At 43.3% G+C, this 19,242-nt stretch overlaps 1 protein-coding gene across 1 annotated transcript in view; it reads right to left on the bottom strand.

The window, feature by feature from the left end:
- Window positions 1-6,926: 6,926 nt before the first annotated feature.
- si:dkey-103g5.4 (uncharacterized) overlaps window positions 6,927-19,242 on the bottom strand; it is a 56,518-nt gene continuing 44,202 nt past the window's right edge. The window contains exons 32-33 of the mRNA XM_064984196.1: window positions 8,718-8,879; window positions 6,927-8,052 (exon numbers count right to left, since the gene is read on the bottom strand). Coding sequence (XP_064840268.1) covers window positions 7,909-8,052; window positions 8,718-8,879 — 306 coding nt within the window. The 3' untranslated portion in view covers window positions 6,927-7,908. The remainder of the gene's footprint in view (window positions 8,053-8,717; window positions 8,880-19,242) is intronic.

Raw genomic sequence — 19,242 nt, 5'->3', positions numbered from 1 at the left:
TTTGCTCTATGTTGATCTGTCTGTATGCTACGTCTTGCTTGTCCTATGTTGCTATGTCTTGCTTGTTCTATGTTGCTATTGTCTATATTGTAATTGTTTTTAATAACCTGCCCAGGGACTGCGGTTGAAATTTAGCCGGCTGGCTAAAACCGGCACTTTTACTGAAACGTTGATTAATGTGCACTGTCCCTGTAAAAATAAAAATAAACTCAAAAACTCAAACTTACTGAAATCAGTTGCCGTCCCTCAATTGCTCATGGATGATGAGTCTCCTACTGGGCAGCTCACAGTAAGGGTCTGGTCTGGGTGGGTCCTCGTCCTCTTTTGGTCAGAGAGGAACTTCCCTCACGCTTTGTAACGCACTCTATGCGTAGTGGGTGCGGAGTCAGACGCAGGAAGCAGAGGGTAAAGAACAATGTTTTATTCCGGCGCAGGGAAAATGTTCACGCCAAAACACCAGACGCTAATACAAAACCGGCCCAAAACCAGGACCCAAACAGTCCGGAGAAAAACAAAGGAGATCGCACAACCACAAACATGAACAGAGGAAAAATAAGCCCGCACAAAGAGCAGGCGGGCATTTACCGGCTTAAATAGCCCAACTAAAACCTAAACAAGAAACAGGTGTAACCAATAAGACAAAACCAACAGAAAAGGGAAATGGGATCGGTGGCAGCTAGTAGACCGGTGACGACGATCACCGAGCGCCACCTGAACAGGAAGAGGAGCCACATTCTTACACAATTCTTACACAGGGACATTCAAAGTCAATCTTAAATGAATCATTGTTTATTGTTAACGTGCTGGAGAGGTTCCAATCAACTCAATGCACCATAGTACACATGTCAATCAGGAGCTCTCTTTGGGCAGACCCAGCAGTTATCTTATATACGGCTATACACAGACAAGTTATTTTTGCATTATATTTGCATTTGCATGGATCTGGATCTCTATTCCCCAGACGAGGGTAGCCACTAGGCACAAGGTAGGAAGAATGGTTTCGGGGTCTGAGGTTGTAGAAGAGGGGCGTGAAAGTGTGTCCGGCTTAACATTCTTAGACCCGGGCGGTAGGAGATGGTGAAGTTGAACCGGTTGAACAACAGGGCCCATCAAGCTTGCCTGGAGTTGAGATGATTGGAGGTGCGGAGATATTCCAGGCTCTTGTGATTCGTCCACACAATGAATGGAAGTTCTGCTCCCTCTAACCAGTGTCTCAACTCCTCCAAGACCATCTTCACCGCCAGTAGTTCTCGATTCCCCACATCATAATGCCTTTCCGTGGCGTCAAGGCGATGGGAGAAGAAGGCGCAGAGATGCAGCTTAAGGTCCAGGGCAGAACGCTGGGACAGGACGGCCCCCACTCCGACATCCAAAGCGTCTACCTCCACCATGAACTGATGGGACGGGTCCGGATGGCTCAAAATTGAAGCTGTGGTGAAGCGATGCTTAAGGTCCAAGAACGCCCGGTCAGCAGCTGGGGACCATATGAACGAGACCTTGGGAGAGGTGAGTGCTGGCAGGGGGGAAGCCAGGGTGCTGTAACTCGGATAAAACGGTGATAGAAATGGGCAAATCTTAAGACGGGTTGCAGCTTCATTCTGGATGTGGGTTGAGGCCAATCCACCACCGCTCTCACATTTCCCGGATCCATCTTTTCACTAACCTTTGATGATCTTCATCTACATCCGGAAAATGCAACTTCCATCGCTCCACCATCTCCTTCCTTGGACACATTCCCAGCAGCAATGATGTGTCCAAGGAAGGAGACGGTGAGGCGATGGAACTATCATTTTTCGGCTTTGACAAACAGCTGGTTCTCCAGGTGACACTAGAGGACTTGTCGGATGTGGAGAACGTGTTCTTGAGTGTTCTTGGGCTTGAAGTAGACCTGCCTCTCCAGGCTAGGGGCGGTATTTTCACATCCGGATGAAAAGTGTGTCCAAAGTAAACTGCCTGCTACTCAGGCCCAGAAGCTTGGATATGCATATTATTCGTATATTTGGATAGAAAACACTCTGACGTTTCTTAAACTGTTTGAATGATTTCTGTGAGTATAACAGAACTTATTTGGCAGGCGAAACCCCGAGGACAAACCAACCAGGACATTTGTTTTTTGGTCACTCTTTTCAATGGGTTTTCAATGGGAATCTAGATTTCTAAGGCATTTGCTTGCAGTTCCTATCGCTTCCACTGGATGTCACCAGTCTTTAGAAATTGGTTGATGTTTTTCCTTTGTGAAATTAAGAAATAAGGCAGTTCAGAATGAGGATCGAGTGAAGTGTACTATTGTGGTTGAGGCACGTGACCTGAAAGCTCGCTACACTTCGTTTTTATCCCCTATTGAAAGCAGTTTATCCCGTCTTTAATTTTATCGATTATTTACGTTAAAAAAATACCTATAGTTGTATTAGGAAGTTGTAAAGCGTCTGTGTGTAGGAGAAATCGTTCCGTTTTCTACATTGCGTCTGGATACCGAAACGAACCGAAAATTCAGTCACCTACAACGTAAAACTTTTTCCGGATTAACTACATAATATCGACTGAAACATGGCAAACGTTGTTTGGAATCAATCCTCAAGGTGTTTTTTCACATATCTCTTCATTGATATGCAGTTCGTGGAAGCTTGCTTTCCTCTCTGTATTGCATGGAAAAATACTGGCAGGTGACTTTTGCGCACCAATTTCGGCGCAGGACACCGGGCGGACACCTGGTAAATGTGGTCTCTTATGGTCAATCTTCCAATGATCTGCCCACAAATACGTCACACTGCTGCAGACACCTTGGGGAAACGACAGAAAGGGTTGACTCACTCCTCTCGCATTCACAGCCATATAAGGAGACAATGGAAAACAGAGCCTCAAAAATCCTTGTCATTTCCTGGATGCCATCTCATCTTGGTTTTGCCTGAAGCTCACGTTCTAGGGCACGCACAGAGAATATCTTGGTATTTCTGGACACGTCAGAGTGTTTTCTTTCGAATGGTATCAATTATATGCATAGTCGAGCATCTTTTTGTGACAAAATGTCTTGTTTAAAACGGGAACGTTTTTCATCCAAAAATGAAATAGCGCCCCCATAGATGTAAGAGGTTAACAAGAAGTTTATCTTTAATCCTATGTATAACACTTGTATCTTTCATCAATGTTTATGATATGTATTTCTGTAATTTGATTTGGCTCTCTGCAATTTCACCAATGTTATTTGAGACAATGCGTTACTGAACATAACACGCCAATTTAAACTGAGGTTTTTGGACATAAAGAGGGACTTTATTGAACAAAACAAACATTTATTGTGTAACATGGAGTCCTGGGAGTGCCACCAGATGAAGATCATCAAAGGTTAGTGATCAATTTAATCGCTATTTCTGACTTTTGTGAGCCCTCTCCTTGACTGGAAAATGTCTGTATGTTTTTTTGTGGCTAGGCACTGTCCTAACATAATCGCATGGTGTGCTTTCGCCGTAAAGCCTTTTTGAAATCGGACACTGTGGTTGCATTAACAAGAGGTCTATCTTCAAAATGGTGTATAATACTTGTATGTTTGAGGAATTTTAATTATGAGATTTCTGTTGTTTGAATTTGGTGCCCTGCAATTTCACTGGACGTTGTCGATGTGGGACGCAAACCCCAGAGAGGTTAGACTACCTGAACTTAAATTTGGAGGTCCTGAGGCCTCCCGAGTGGCGCAGTTGTCTAGCTGTGCCACTAGAGATTCTGGGTTCGAGTCCAGGCTCTGTCAGCCGGCCACTGGGAGACCCATGGGGCAGAGCACAATTGGCCCAGTGTCGTCTGGGTTAGGGGAGGGTTTGGCCAGCAGGGATGTCCTTGTCCCATCATGCACTAGTGACTCCTGTGGCTGGCCGGGCGCAATGCACGCTGACACGGTCGCCAGGTGTACGGTGTTTCCTACATAACATTGGTGCGGTTAAGTGGGCATTGTGTCAAGAAGCTGTGCGGCTTGGTTGGGTTGTGTTTCGGAGGATGCACGGCTCTCGACCTTCGCCTCGCCCGAGTCCATATGGGAGTTGCAGCGATGAGACAAGACTGTAACTACCAATTGGATACCACGAAATTGTGGAGAAAAAGGAGAAAAATAAAATAGATAGAAAATATATATACAAAAATATAAATTCAATTACTGGAATAGGCTGACTTGAATATAGTCCTAGGACTATGTTGTTGTATAGGTGGGTTATGGGCCAATTTGCATATATTCCTCTAAGGACACATGTGGAATTGAATGAACATTTTTTTTTTGCTGTTTCAATCCATTTTGAAATGTTGATCCCAATTTCACACATTGGCCACATTATTTATAGAAAGATCCACATGCACTCACACACATACACACACACAGACATCCACACACATCCACAAACACACATATCCGTTCATGTTATACACACATCACAGCTGCTGCTACCATACACTTATTATGATTGCTAAATACTACACAATGTAAACACTTATACTATATACACAAACGTATGTGGACACCCCTCCAAATGACTGGATTTGGCTATTTCAGCCGCACCCGTTGCTGACAGGTATATAAAATCAAGCACAATGCCATGCAATCTCCATAGACAAACATTGACAGTAGAATAGCCTTAACGAAGAGCTCAGTGACTTTCAACGTGACACCGTCATAGGATGCTACCTTTCCAACAAGTTATTTCCTCAAAGTTCTGCCCTGCTAGAGCTGCCCCGGTCAAATGTAAGTGCTGTTATTATGAAGTGGAAACGTCTAGGAGCAACAATGGCTCAGCCGCGAAATGGTAGGCCACACAAGCTCACAGAATGGGACTGCAGAGTGCTAAAGCGTGTAACGTGTAAAATCTTCTGTCCACGGTTGCAACACTCACTACCGAGTTCCAAACTGCCTCTGGAAGCAACATTAGCACAATAACTGTTCGTCGGGAGCTTCGTGAAATGGGTTTCCATGACCGAATCTGGTTTTGGCGGATGCCAGGAGAACGCTACCCGCCTGAATGCATAGATCCAACTGTAAGGTTTGGTGGAAGATGAATAATGGTCTGGGGCTGTTTTTCATGGTTTGGGCTTGGCCCCTTAGTTCCAGTGAAGGGAAATGTTAACACTACAACATATAATTACATTCTGGATGATTCTGTGCTTTTAACTTTGTGGCAACCGTTTAGGGAAGGACCTTTTCTGTTTCACCATAACATTGTCCCCATGCACAAAGCGAGGTCCATACAGAAATGGTTTGTCTAGATCGGTGTGGAAGAACTTGACTGGCCTGCACAGAGCCCTGACCTCAACTCCATCGAACACCTTTGGGATGAATTGGAACACCGACTGCAAGCCAGGCATAATCGGCCAATATCAGTGCCAAACCTCACGAATGTTCTTGTGGCTGATTGGAAGCAAGTCCCTGCAGCATTGTTTCAACATCTAGTGGAACGTCTTCCCAGAAGAGTGGAGGCTGTTATAGCAGCAAAGGGGGGACCAACACCATATTAATGCCCATACATTTTAGAATGTGGTGTTCGATGAGCAGGTGTCCACATACCTTTGGTCATGTAGTGTAGCTCCTATTGATGGTTTACACCTCCTGTTATAGAGGGTTGATTTCAGATCAAGTAATTTTTATTGGAAATCCTGTGATGAGAAATATTTTGAACGGACTACTCAGGATGTGTTATGCATTATGAAGAGAATATTCATAGGAAGTGTTATCAAATTAATTTGTTTATTTTTAGTAATGATATAAGCAGTTTATAAGAAGACCTAAAACATTGCTATCAAACCAACACTACAAATTAAATGAATGTTTTTAATAATAACCTTTCTTTATGGATTGATTGCTATTTTATTATAGTACCAATCATTAAAAAAATAAGTGTTATGCCCAGTATAAAAAGTATCTCAAAAGTTACTTGGAAACCACTTTCACTAGCTAGGATCTTGTAACGGGAGGCTGTCACTTCCTACTAGTCTCTCCTCCCAATCATAACTCCGCACTAGTCCCTTGGTCCTTCCCTATTGCAAAGGAAATGAGCATCATTACTTTGCCCTTTGTTTTTCACATTCGCCAAGATGACACACCTCTTTCTTAGTCCACATCCCACATCCCACAGTCCACACCCCCTCAATAAAGGTCTGTTGCTCCCCAACCCCCATCACTTATTTGGGACAGGCACTGACCAGCTCCAACTTGGTTCACTATAGTACATCTAACTACATAAAACGGAGACAATGGAAGGAACCCAAGCCCGCACCACAGTGCCATCCTACCTGGGATGGTCCATTTTCAACACTTTATGCTGCTGTCTCCCAATTGGAATTGCGGCAATAGTTTGCTCATGCAGGGTAAGATATCCAAACTTCAGACTCAATCAATTATTCAAAAAGTCTAAAGGTATTTACAAACGCATCTGCTGATTAACTATTGAATAGCTTGTCTGATTTTTTGAGGTGGATTCTGTGGTTATCTAAGTGAAAGTGGGATAATGCATTGATTATCCCCCATTGTGTGTTTGAAGGCGGATAATGCAAACGCAGTTGGAGAGGCAAGAGTGGCTGCAGAGGCATCCAGGATGGCCAAGATCCTAAACATCGTTGGATTTGTTGTTGGAATTGTGTTGCTCATCATTATTGTTGCACTGAAACTCACTAGTCAGGAGTGAAAAAAGAGGAAATGTTTTTGTACCATCTTTTGCCCTTTGCATTCCTTTTTATGCCTTCATACAACACACCAGCCCAGATCTACCCTGATGAGGACAAGCTGTGCTCTAACTGAGACCCAGTGTAAACAAACGCCCTGAAAGCCATTAACTGACCAGCTCTTGCGCTCTATACTCAGAGACAACTGCATGTTGCAGTTGTTGGTTTGAGAAAATACATGAAGCTTCCTGACTGTCAAATGTAATAATAAACACACGAATCAGCCATAATTCATGGTCTTTGTTTATTTATTTCCAAGCACATTTGAGACATAGAAATGTTGATACAAGCAATACAGGCATAACAGTTTACATCAAAAGTACAGACTGATCATTGAATAAAGTGTATAAATCAGTCTTGGATTTTTGAAAAGGTTTTAAGACTTATCTGTCCTCCAACAGTGTCCTGTGTCAATACTGTGTATACCAATGTTCTAAAACTCAAAACCTCTACTACAATCAAGATTTTAACACCACAATGTTTCATCCCAACAGCAGCAGCCACAATTTAAGCAGGGAGGTGGAACTGAAGAAATGCAACCACTGTCAAATTCATACACTCAGCTATGGATACAAGGGTTATCAAAAAGATTGATATGATAGTTTTAAACATACACATTTCTTTAAATTATACAATTATTGTTAACAAAAAGTAAGATGACAAAAAAAAGCTAAAACATGGAGCATTGCAACCTATATTTTGGATTATGATAGAGTAATGCAGTTGCACTAAATCCATCAGGCATTTCTAAAGTTATATTCATCAAGAACCAATGGGTATTCATTGACATGACCATTGAACAGCAGGAAATATCACAGATTGTGCCTGTAACTGACAACAGCAACTGATGATCCTAAAAATAATCTCAACACACATAGGTATGAGGGACACCTCCTGCGCCACCCTCCCAGCATTCTCGTCCCAGTGGGCAAACCTGGTTGCAGTGTTGTCAGTCTGAGGTATTTTGTGACATCATGGTCAGGTTGTATACAGATTGTAAAAGGATAGGTGTGTGTGTGTGCATAATGAACCTCTCCGTCACACTCCCAAGGAGAGTCCATACACAACTGTGTATTTCCCAAGCAGATCAGCCATCATGAATTGTAAAAAGTACTGTATGTGAGGGGCTCTCAACATTTTCCGTTCCGACGCTTACTAAAATGCTTTCCCAAAATCCAGGGACCCCTAAATCATGTCATATGCCCCCCTGGTTGAGAATCACTGAGCTTGATCAGTATTTTCCTCCTGGGCTTTGTGACGCACTTCCATGGTTCGGAGCCCCAAGCTCTTCTTTCTCAAAAGCCTTTCAACATGGAGGAACACCAAATCCTCCCTGTGCTTCTGCAGGAGTCCCTCCACCTCCTGCTCAAGAAACAGACACGAAACAGGAATTGTTACGGCTTTCTAGGTGTGAAGGAGACTCGGACCAAAATGCGGCATGTAGATTGCGATCCATGTTTAATAAACAAACGTGAACACGAATCAATTACAAAAACAACAAACACAAGGAACGTAACGAAAACCGAAACAGCCTATACTGGTGTAAATAAACACAGAACAGGGACATCAGGACAATCACCCACGACACACTCAAAGAATGTGGCTGCCAAAATATGGTTCCCAATCAGAGATAACGATAAACACCTGCCTCTGATTGAGAACCACTTCAGACAGCCATAGACTTATCTAGAACACCCCACTAAGCTACAATCCCAATACAAAACACACAACATACAAAAACCCATGCCACACCCTGGCCTGACCCAATAAATTAAGAAAAACACAAAATACTTCGACCAGGGCGTGACAGGAATGGAACATGATAATTGCCAAAGATTCACTGACTGTGGCTAACACAGTTGTTTTCCATCAACATCGTGTGGAATGCTTTAGAAATAAAACTCGGTATCACTTTATTTGGAAAGACCAAAATAGATGGTTTATTTATTGTTTCTAGCTATCATAATCGTTGAGGTAAAATGCCAGACATTATGCTAATGTCGATTCCCCGGAGAGGAAGAACGTACTTCCTGTGAAAGGAGCCCCCGACTGGGCCTCTGAAGCCCCTCCAGCAGGGAGGTGGGGTGGGAGTCCCATGGCATGGAGCTCTGTGGAGCAGCACATTCCATACCCATTGAGGAACTCTCTAGTCGGGCCTCGAATAGCTCACCCAGACATGCTTGCAGCAGCTAAGAAAGAAAAACAGTAACATATTACATATAATGGTTTATAACTTCTTATACGCACAAATTAGTCTTTAAAAAAGTATTATGACTTATGGTATCACTTTTCTTGACGGACCTTCTTATGAAGACTTAGAAATCCTTGTAAACATATTCATACTGTAGGACCTTATAGATGCAGTCATAGAGCATTATGAAACTATGATGAATCTAATTGTCTTGAGTGTTTAGGATCCCTTTATAATGTCTTATGATAACCTTATAATGATCATAACATATCATAAGCCTTGTTGTAATTGAATGAGGAATTGGCGTGCTCCTGTGGCAGTCGGTGTCGTTTAAGATGAGGGAGGATGATTATTTATTTTTTTATGAGCAAGTTCTTATTTTTATTACAGCATATTGGACGACTGTCATTCATATTCCATTCACACAGCTCAATGCTCAATAAGTTTAAGCTACTACATGATACTCAAATGTTCCCTGTACCCATCATGAGGTTGCTTACAACCTAGCCTAAAAATTTAAGTTTACAACGTAGGTGCACAGGCCGAGATAAATTTGAGTAATCAAGGTGACAGACATTGACACATTCAATACCGCATGAATACCGCATGAATGAATACACCCTTAATCAAATGCAAACACAGTTCATTTTCATAGCAGCCACATACAACAATAAAGGGACCATGTGGTTCGTATTCCTTCTTACATCTACATGCTCCCTTCTTTTCACATTTTCCCCTTCGATTGTGAACTTCAGTGTACAACACATCAGCTTTCTGTGGCCAAGTGAAAAAACCTTTCGAAGCCAAACCTTCATGTCATAATCGCTAACCGCTACACACATCCCACATCGTTGACACCATATTAACATCATTGTCAGCATAGCTAGCTACTAGAACTACTGCATAAGTAAACCTGTTGCAATCATGCAGTACAGTGTACAGTCGGCAGATTAGCAGTTACACCGGTGGGCCAAGTTGGGTGAAAATTAATAATCATCTCATATTGCTCAAATAAACAGCATACCTGGTTTCAAATAACAGATAAAGCAACACCTCGCAGCACAACGCCTCGCCCCTATTTTACCTAGATAGTTTGTGTGTATGAATTGATATGTAGGCTATGTGTTGTGATAGAAAATACTTATTTACCTGGTTTGTTTATGTTAATAGTTAGCAATGAATACTTAACAAACAGGACATATCTGTTCTGTTTATTCTGTGTTTTCATGGGCTCCACTCTAGATCATTGCAGCTAATCAGGGCTTATGGTCACTGGAGATGGCTTGAGCTGACAAATGAGTTAAAGACCGCATTACATAGACAAGAATGTGTTTTACTAGAGATAGCTTTGGAGTAGAACAATCCTTCATTCTCAAAATCAAACAGCTCTCCAAACAGGTCAGGGACAAAGTTGTGGAGAAGTACAGATCACGGTTGTGATGTTAGCCTTCTAAATGAGAGAATTGTTTTTCATTTGAAGTCTTAACCAGTCAGTCAGTGACCACACCCACGTGAGCACGGACATTATGTCAGGGAACGCCCCTTTTTCCAGGATGCATAACCCCCCCCCCGACCAAATTCACATTAGACCAGAAAGCATGGAGCTGTGGCTACATGTTGAAATGGTTGGCAATTTAAATACAGACCAGTTATGTGCAGGGCCACCTGTGCACTTTGAAATGATTAAGAACACTACAAGACTGCACATTAACAGTCTGCAGCTGTGCATGTAAACTAGTCTAGTAAACTCGACCGAAAGAGAGACAAAGAACAATTTGTTCTCACCACTCTATTCTAAAGAACAGAGCCCGCTGAACAAACTACGAAAGACGTTGAGACTTCTGTCAAATTACTCCCCAGACAGACCGCCGATTTCAACAGAAAGAAAACAAAGACATACAAGTGTAAATATATGTTGCATTTCAAAATCCGAATGAGCAGTTGTTTGGGTGCTAAATATCCATATTTACGCTGGGCGTATTTTCACATGTATGTACAATAAGCCCACTCTCTGTCTCTCCCACTGTCTTTCCCGCTCTTTATCCACACCCTTTTCCATTGTCTATCAAACCATGTGTAAGCTATCCTGTTTGTGTGTTTATGTAATTGTGTGTGATTATTTTGTTAGTTAGTAAATAAATAATTAAGAGTTTAACCAAGAGTTTTGCGACATTCAGAATGAGACTGATAGAAGGTAACAATTCATTAATGACTGTTTGATGACTGAAATATAAGAGAACTTTATATCTTTAAGAGTTAATTCTGAAAACGGTTAACTAGTTAAATAAACTTTTTCCATGATGCCCCAAGATTGCTAATGAGTTAATTGTTACAGGATTAATTTAATCATTGTAATAATTACACATAGTTAATTGATTTGATATATTAATCATCATTGCATTAATGATAGTAAAGACACAAGCCTAAATAAGTTCAGGAGTAACAATTTGCTTAAAACCTCTTAGCGCTCAAATCCCGTTAGCGGGATAGATTTGACAACATCCGGTGAAATTGCTGAGCGCCAAATTAAAACTACAGAAATATAAATATTTAACATTCATATAAATACAAGTGTAATACATCAAAATAAAGCTTAACTTCTTGTTAATCCAGCCGCTGTGTCAGATTTCAAAAAGGCTTTACGGCGAAAGCACACCATGCAATTATCTGAGGACAGCGCCCCACATACAAAAACATGAAGACCATTTTTAAACCAGGCAGGTGCAACACGAAAGTCAGAAATAGCGATATAATAAATACCTTACCTTTGAAGATCTTCATCTTTTTACAATCCCAAATGTCTCATTGACACAATGAATGGTCGTTTTGTTCGATAAATTCCTTCTTTATATCCCCAAAATGTTCATTTATTTGGCGCATTTGATTCAGAAATACACCGGTTCCAACTCACCCAACATGACTACAAAGTATCTAATAAGTTACCTGTAAACTTGGTCCAAACATTTCAAACAACGTTTCTCATCCAACCTCAGGTACCCTAAAATGCAAATAATCAATAAAATTTAAGACAAAATAAACTGTTTCCAATACCGGAGAAAAATAACAAGGAGCGCGCTCCTGTTCACGAGCACCAAAAGACTTGAGTCCATCTGAGTGACAAATGGAAAGAATGGGACTACTTCTTCATTTCTCAATTGAAAAACATTGAACAATTTCTAGACTGTTGACATCTAGTGGAAGCCATAGGAACTGCAATCTGGGCCCTAATAAATCAGGATCCCCATAGAAATGCATTGGAAAACAAAATGACCTCAAAATAAAAATTTCCTTGGATGGATTGTGCTAGGGGTTTTGCCTGCCAAATCAGTTCTGTTATACTCACAGACATTATTTAACCTCTTACATCTCTGGGGGCGCTATTTCATTTTTGGATGAAAAACGTTCCCGTTTTAAACAAGATATTTTGTCACAAAAAGATGCTCGACTATGCATATAATTGCTACCATTCGAAAGAAAACACTCTGACGTGTCCAGAAATACAAAGATATTTTCTGTGTGTGCCCTAGAACGTGAGCTTCAGGCAAAACCAAGATGAGATGGCATCCAGGAAATGACAAGGATTTTTGAGGCTCTGTTTTCCATTGTCTCCTTATATGGCTGTGAATGCGAGAGGAATGAGTCTGCCCTTTCTGTCGTTTCCCCAAGGTGTCTGCAGCATTGTGACGTATTTGTGGGCAGATCATTGGAAGATTGACCATAAGAGACCACATTTACCAGGTGTCCGCCCGGTGTCCTGCGCCGAAATTGGTGCGCAAAAGTCACCTGCCAGTATTTTTCCATGCGATACAGAGAGGAAAGCAAGCTTCCACGAACTGCATATCAATGAAGAGATATGTGAAAAAACACCTTGAGGATTGATTCCAAACAACGTTTGCCATGTTTCGGTCGATATTATGTAGTTAATCCGGAAAAAGTTTTACGTTGTAGGTGACTGAATTTTCGGTTTGTTTCGGTAGCCAGACGCAATGTAGAAAACGGAACGATTTCTCCTACACACAGACGCTTTCAGGAAACACTGCGCATTTGGTATGTAACTGAGAGTCTCCTCATTGAAAACATCAGAAGCTCTTCAAAGGTAAATGATTTTATTTATTTGGTTATCTGGTTTTTGTGAAAATGTTGCGTGCTACATGCTACTCAAAATGCTATGCTAGCTTTGCATACTCTTACACAAATTAGTCAATTTCTATGGTTCAAAAGCATATTTTGAAAATCTGAGATGACAGTGTTGTTAAGAAAAGGCTAAGCTTGAGAGCAGACGCATTATTTTCATTTTATTTGCGATTTTCAGAAATCGTTAACGTTGCGTTATGCTAATGAGCCTGAGGCTTTAGTCACAAACCTGGATCCGGGTTGGGGAGTTTCAAGAAGTTAAACAGTTTTAGAAACTTTAGCGTGTTTTCTATCCAATACTACCATGCATATCCTAGCTTCTGGGCCTGAGCAACAGGCAGTTTACTTTGGGTACACTTTTCACCCGGACGTGAAAATACTGCCCCCTAGCCCGAAGAAGTTTGCTTAACAAGTCCCATAATACGTTTCATGGACTTACACTGTGTGCAATAATAGTGCCTTTTGAATGACTACCTCATCTCTGTACCTCACAAATAAAATTATCTGTAAGGTCCCTCAGTCGAGCAGTGATTTTGAAACACAGCTTCAACCACAAAGAACAGGGAGGTTTTCCAATGCCTTGTAAAGAAGGACACCTATTGATAAAATAATTACACTTTGGATGGTGTATCAATACACCCAGTCACTACAACGATACAGGTGTCCTTCGTAACTCAGTTGCTGGAGAGGAAGGGGATTTCACCATGAGGCCAATGGTGACTTTAAAAAAATGGCTGTGATATGGGAAAACTGAGAATGGATCAACAACATTGTAGTTACTCCACAATACTAACCTAAATGGCACTTCATTTCGGAAGGAAGCCTGTACAGAATGAAAATATTCCAAAACATGCATCCTGTTTGTAATAACGCACTAAAGTAAACCTGCAAAAATAATTCCTGAATACAAAGCATTATCTTTGGGGCAAATCCAAAACAACACAACACTGAGTACTATCAAGAATAGCGATGGCTGCATCATGTTATGGGTATGCTGGTCATCGGCAAAGACTATGGCGTTTTTTGGGGATAAAAAGAAATGTAATAGAGATAAGAACAGGTCAATTCTTAGAGAACAACTTGGTTCAGTTTACTTTCCAACTTACACTGGGAGACAAATTCACCTTTCAGCAGGACAATAACATAAAATACGAGGCCAAATATACATTGGAGCTGCTTACCAAGACGACGTTGAATGTTCCTGAGTGGCTTAGTTACAGTTTTGAATTAAATCCACCTTGACAAGACTTGAAAATGGCTATCTAGCAATGGTCAACAACCAACTTGACAGAGCTTGAAGAATTAAAAAAATAATAATGTACAAAAATAGTATACAATACAGGTGTGCAAAGCTCTTAGAGAGTTACCCAGAAAGATTCACAGCTGTAATCACTGCCAAAGGGGTTTCTAACATGTCATGACATGTGAATTCTTATGCCAATTAGATATTTTTGTGTTTCATTTTCGATACATTTTCAAAAATGTTTAAACACAATGTTTTCGCTTTGTCATAATGGGGTATTGTGTGTCGATGTTAGAGATTTTTTTTCTTGAATCCATTTTGAATTCAGGCTGGAACACAATAAAATGTGGAATAAGTGAAGGGGTATGAATAATTTCTAAAGGCACCGTAGATGACGTCACAATGTAGGACTGATTCTTTCTTTTTTCACAATCCTTATTTATATACTGTTTTATATATTGTTTTACTAGTTGTTGTTTTTACAAAAAATGAAATGCACACCTGTTGCTCACAGGAAGTAACCTAACATAAATGTTTCATTCTGGCCTCTAGGGCTCTGTTTGTAGTGCACGGATATATGGCTCTCTGCAACAGCCATTTTCTCTCTATCACCTCCTCCCTTATGTCACGCCTTGGTCTTAGTATTTTGTGTTTTAGTTAATTAGTTGGTCAGGCCAGGGTGTGACATGGGTTTATGTTTGTTGTATTTCTTAGTGGGGTTTTTTAGTTATTGGGATTGTGGCTGATTAGAGGTGTGTGTTGCATAGGTTTGGCTGCCTGAGGCGGTTCTCAATCAGAGTCAGGTGATTCTCGTTGTCTCTGATTGGGAACCGTATTTAGGTAGCCTGGGTTTCACTTTGTATTTCGTGGGTGATTGTTCCTGTCTCTGTGTTAGTGCTCACCAGACAGGCTGTATAGGTTTTTCACGTTCCGTTTGTTGTTTTTTGTATTTATAAGTTATTTCGTGTATCGTCATTTGTTCCATTAAAAACATGAGTAACCAACACGCTGCATTTCGGTCCGACTCTCTTTCGACAAACGAAGAACGTCGTTACAGAATCACCCACCACACACGGACCGAGCAGCGTGTTAACAGGCAGCTGGAGCAGCGAAGGGAGGACGTTATGGACAGCAGAGTATTGGAGTATACGACGTGGGAAGAAATAGACAGGTGGGCGGCCGACCCAGAGAGAGTGCCGTAGCCCGCCTGGGATTCGCTGGAGCAGTGCGAAGAGGGCTATAGGAGAATGGAGTCGAAAAGAAAGACATGGCGGCGCAGAGCGAAACCCGGGAATCAGACCCAAAAATTTCTTGGGCGGGGGCTATCAGGGAGTATGGCTACGCCAGGTAGGAGACCTGCGCAAACTCCCTGTGCTTACCGGGGGGCTAGAGAGACCGGGCAGGCACCATGTTATGCAGTGGTGCGCACGGTGTGCATAGCCCGGTGCGGTATATTTCAGCTCCGCGTATCGGCCGGGCTAGATTGAGCGTTGAGCCAAATGCCATGAAGCCGGCTCTACGCATCTGGTCCCCAGTGCGTCTCCTTGGGCCGGCTTACATGACACCAGCCTTGCGCTCGGTGTCTCCGGTTCGCCTACATAGCCCAGTGCGGGCTATTCCACCTCGCAGCACTGGCAGGGCAACCGAGAGTATTCAACCAGGTAAGGTTGGGCAGGCTCGGTGCTCAAAAGCTCCAGTGCGCCTGCACGGTTCGGTCTATCCAGTACCACCTCCACACCCCAGCCCTCCGGTAGCAGCTCCCCGCAATAGGCTTCCTGTGCGTGTCCTCGGCCCAATACCACCAGTGCCAGCACCACGCATCAGGCCTACAGTGCGCCTCGCCTCTCCAGCCCTGTCGGAGCCTTTCTCCTCTCCAGCGCTGCCGGAGCCTCCTGCCTGTTCGGAGCAGCCTGAGCTGCTAGTCTGCATGGAGCAGCTAGAGCTGCCAGTCTGCAAGGAGCTGCCAGTCTGCATGGAGCAGCCAGAGCTGCCAGTCTGCATGGAGCAGCTAGAGCTGCCAGTCTGCATGGAGCAGCTAGAGCTGCCAGTCTGCAAGGAGCTGCCAGTCTGCATGGAGCAGCTAGAGCTGCCAGTCTGCAAGGAGCTGCCAGTCTGCAAGGAGCTGCCAGTCTGCAAGGAGCTGCCAGTCTGCATGGAGTTGCCAGTCTGCATGGAGTTGCCAGTCTGCATGGAACAGTCAGAGCTGTCAGTCTGCAAGAAGCCGCCAGAGCTGTCAGTCTGCAAGAAGCCGCCAGAGCTGTCAATCTGCATGGAGCAGCCAGAGCCGCTAGTCAGCATGGAGCAGCCAGAGCCGTCAGTCAGCATGAAGCAGCCAGAGCCGTCAGTCTGCCAGGATCTGCCAGTGCGTCAGTCTGCCAGGATATGCCAGTCAGCCAGACTCTTCCAGATCTGCCAGTCAGCCAGACTCTTCCAGATCTGCCAGACAGCCAGACTCTTCCAGATCTGCCAGACAGCCAGACTCTTCCAGATCTGCCAGTCAGCCAGACTCTTCCAGATCTGCCAGACAGCCAGACTCTTCCAGATCTGCCAGACAGCCAGACTCTTCCAGATCTGCCATTCAGCCAGACTCTTCCAGATCTGCCAGTCAGCCAGACTCTTCCAGATCTGCCAGTCAGCCAGACTCTTCCAGATCTGCCAGTCAGCCAGATTCTTCCAGATATGCCAGTCAGCCAGACTCTTCCAGATCTGCCAGTCAGCCAGACTCTTCCAGATCTGCCAGTCAGCCAGACTCTTCCAGATCTGCCAGTCAGCCAGACTCTTCCAGATCTGCCATTCAGCCAGACTCTTCCAGATCTGCCATTCAGCCAGACTTTTCCATATCTGCCAGTCAACCAGACTCTTCCAGATCCGCCAGTCAGCCAGGATTTGCCGGATTCAACTGCCTGGCTGGGCTTCATCTCAGTACTGGGCTTCCTCTCAGTACTGGGCTTCCTCTCAGTACTGGGCTTCCTCTCAGTACTGGGCTGCCCCTGAGTCCCGGGCTGCCCCTCAGTCCCGGGCTGCCCCTCAGTCCCGAGCTGCCCCTCAGTCCCGAGCTGCCCCTCAGTCCCGAGCTGCCCCTCAGCCACGAGCTGCTCCTCAGTTCAGTGGGGTTCTGGGTGAGGACTATTCGGCCATGGTCGGCTGCGAGGGTGGATCATCCCAGGACGCGAAGGGGAGGACCTATGACAGTTATGGAGTGGGGTCCACGTCCCGAGCCGGAACCGCCACCATGGACAGACGCCCACCCGGACCCTCCCTATGGTTTTGAGGTGCGTTCGGGAGTCCGCACCTTAGGGGGGGGTTCTGTCACGCCTTGGTCTTAGTATTTTGTGTTTTAGTTAATTAGTTGGTCAGGCCAGGGTGTGACATGGGTTTATGTTTGTTGTATTTCTTAGTGGGGTTTTTTAGTTATTGGGATTGTGGCTGATTAGGAGTGTGTGTTGCATAGGTTTGGCTGCCTGAGGCGGTTCTCAATCAGAGTCAGGTGATTCTCGTTGTCTCTGATTGGGAACCGTATTTAGGTAGCCTGGGTTTCACTTTGTAGTTCGTGGGTGATTGTTCCTGTCTCTGTGTTAGTGTTCACCAGACAGGCTGTATAGGTTTTTCACGTTCCGTTTGTTGTTTTTTGTATTTATAAGTTATTTTGTGTATCGTCATTTGTTCCATTAAAAACATGAGTAACCAACACGCTGCCTTTCGGTCCGACTCTCTTTCGACAAACGAAGAACGTCGTTACACCTTAGGTGGCTGTACAACTTTATGCCGAAAAACCTTAGTTGGCACACATCATGTCCCACAGCATTAACACTAGAACCCGCCCAGCCTGAAAACTTCTTTCTAAAATCTAAGGATCCAAATCGCGTTCTGCGCATGTTATTTTACACACGCATTCAAATGTCTCTTTACTCACCCTCTTCTGAACCCTCAACCAATTTGATCAATATGATGATGTAGCCCATGTCTGTGCCTCGTATTTCTGAACAGCTGCGATTTGAATGAACATTCCAAAAATATATATGAAGGCTACGACCATGTCCGTGGTAACGGATAATGCCGTAGGCACAAGCAAGTCTACACATTGCATTGGGGCAAAACAATTTGTGTTTTGTGTGATGATTATGGTGCGATATAGCCACCTGTTTAGCCAATGTTTGCAATGATGAAGAAAAAAAAAACATTACATCGTTCTTGATTGCCTGTCTGTGTCTTGCTTGTTTGATATGCTGTGCATGTATATACCTGCATGTAACTCCCCTCCTGATAAACAAACATAAAATTGCTAGACAACCACCATAGGCACTATGTTGTGCTTATGTTTGCAATGGCCTACTTTCACGACAGACAGAGAACTAAGTTTGTTCGAAATGTAACTGTCATTGCGGCCTATTTGTGTAATTGCTTTAAGAGAGAGTGGCCATGCTTGTCTTCCCTGACTATTTAAGGAGCCTTACTTGGCCCCAGTCTTAGTGCGTCATCTATTGTTTGAAAGGTGATGAACTCTTACAAGAGCAGCAAGTCTATTTTTTGATTCATTAAGTAGCAGTTGGTGTTGTTAGGGCCATTGAAATTAAGTGATGTCTTTTCCCTGGTAGCCTAGTTAATCATTGCTGTTTGAACTGTCTGCTTTCTCAGTAATTGTCATTGTCATTGTGGCCTTGGATTAGTTTCAGGCCAATTTGTGTATGACAATTTTCTGTGTCCTGGCACCCCAATGGTGAAACAAGCTTCCCTCTAAAGTCAGGACAGCGGAATCCCAGCCCATCTTTCAAAGATGTCTGAAACCATACCTCTTTGAAGAGTAGCTGAACTCTCACTTCGCCCCCAACGCTGAATAAAACATACAGCGTGTGTAGTTCCCAATGGCAATCCCAAACAAACAAATGGACAAAGAATTTAGATGAGCTGGAGTCGGATGGAGGATGGGATATTGAGCTTGAAAGCAGCATTGCTGATGGAGAGTCTTCACCTGATTCTGATATTG

This window comes from Oncorhynchus masou, chromosome 13, assembly GCF_036934945.1.
Source record: "Oncorhynchus masou masou isolate Uvic2021 chromosome 13, UVic_Omas_1.1, whole genome shotgun sequence".
Taxonomy (NCBI): Eukaryota; Metazoa; Chordata; class Actinopteri; order Salmoniformes; family Salmonidae; genus Oncorhynchus; species Oncorhynchus masou.
The sequence above is the reverse complement of the archived record's forward strand: the minus strand, read 5'-3'. Positions and strand labels throughout refer to the sequence as shown.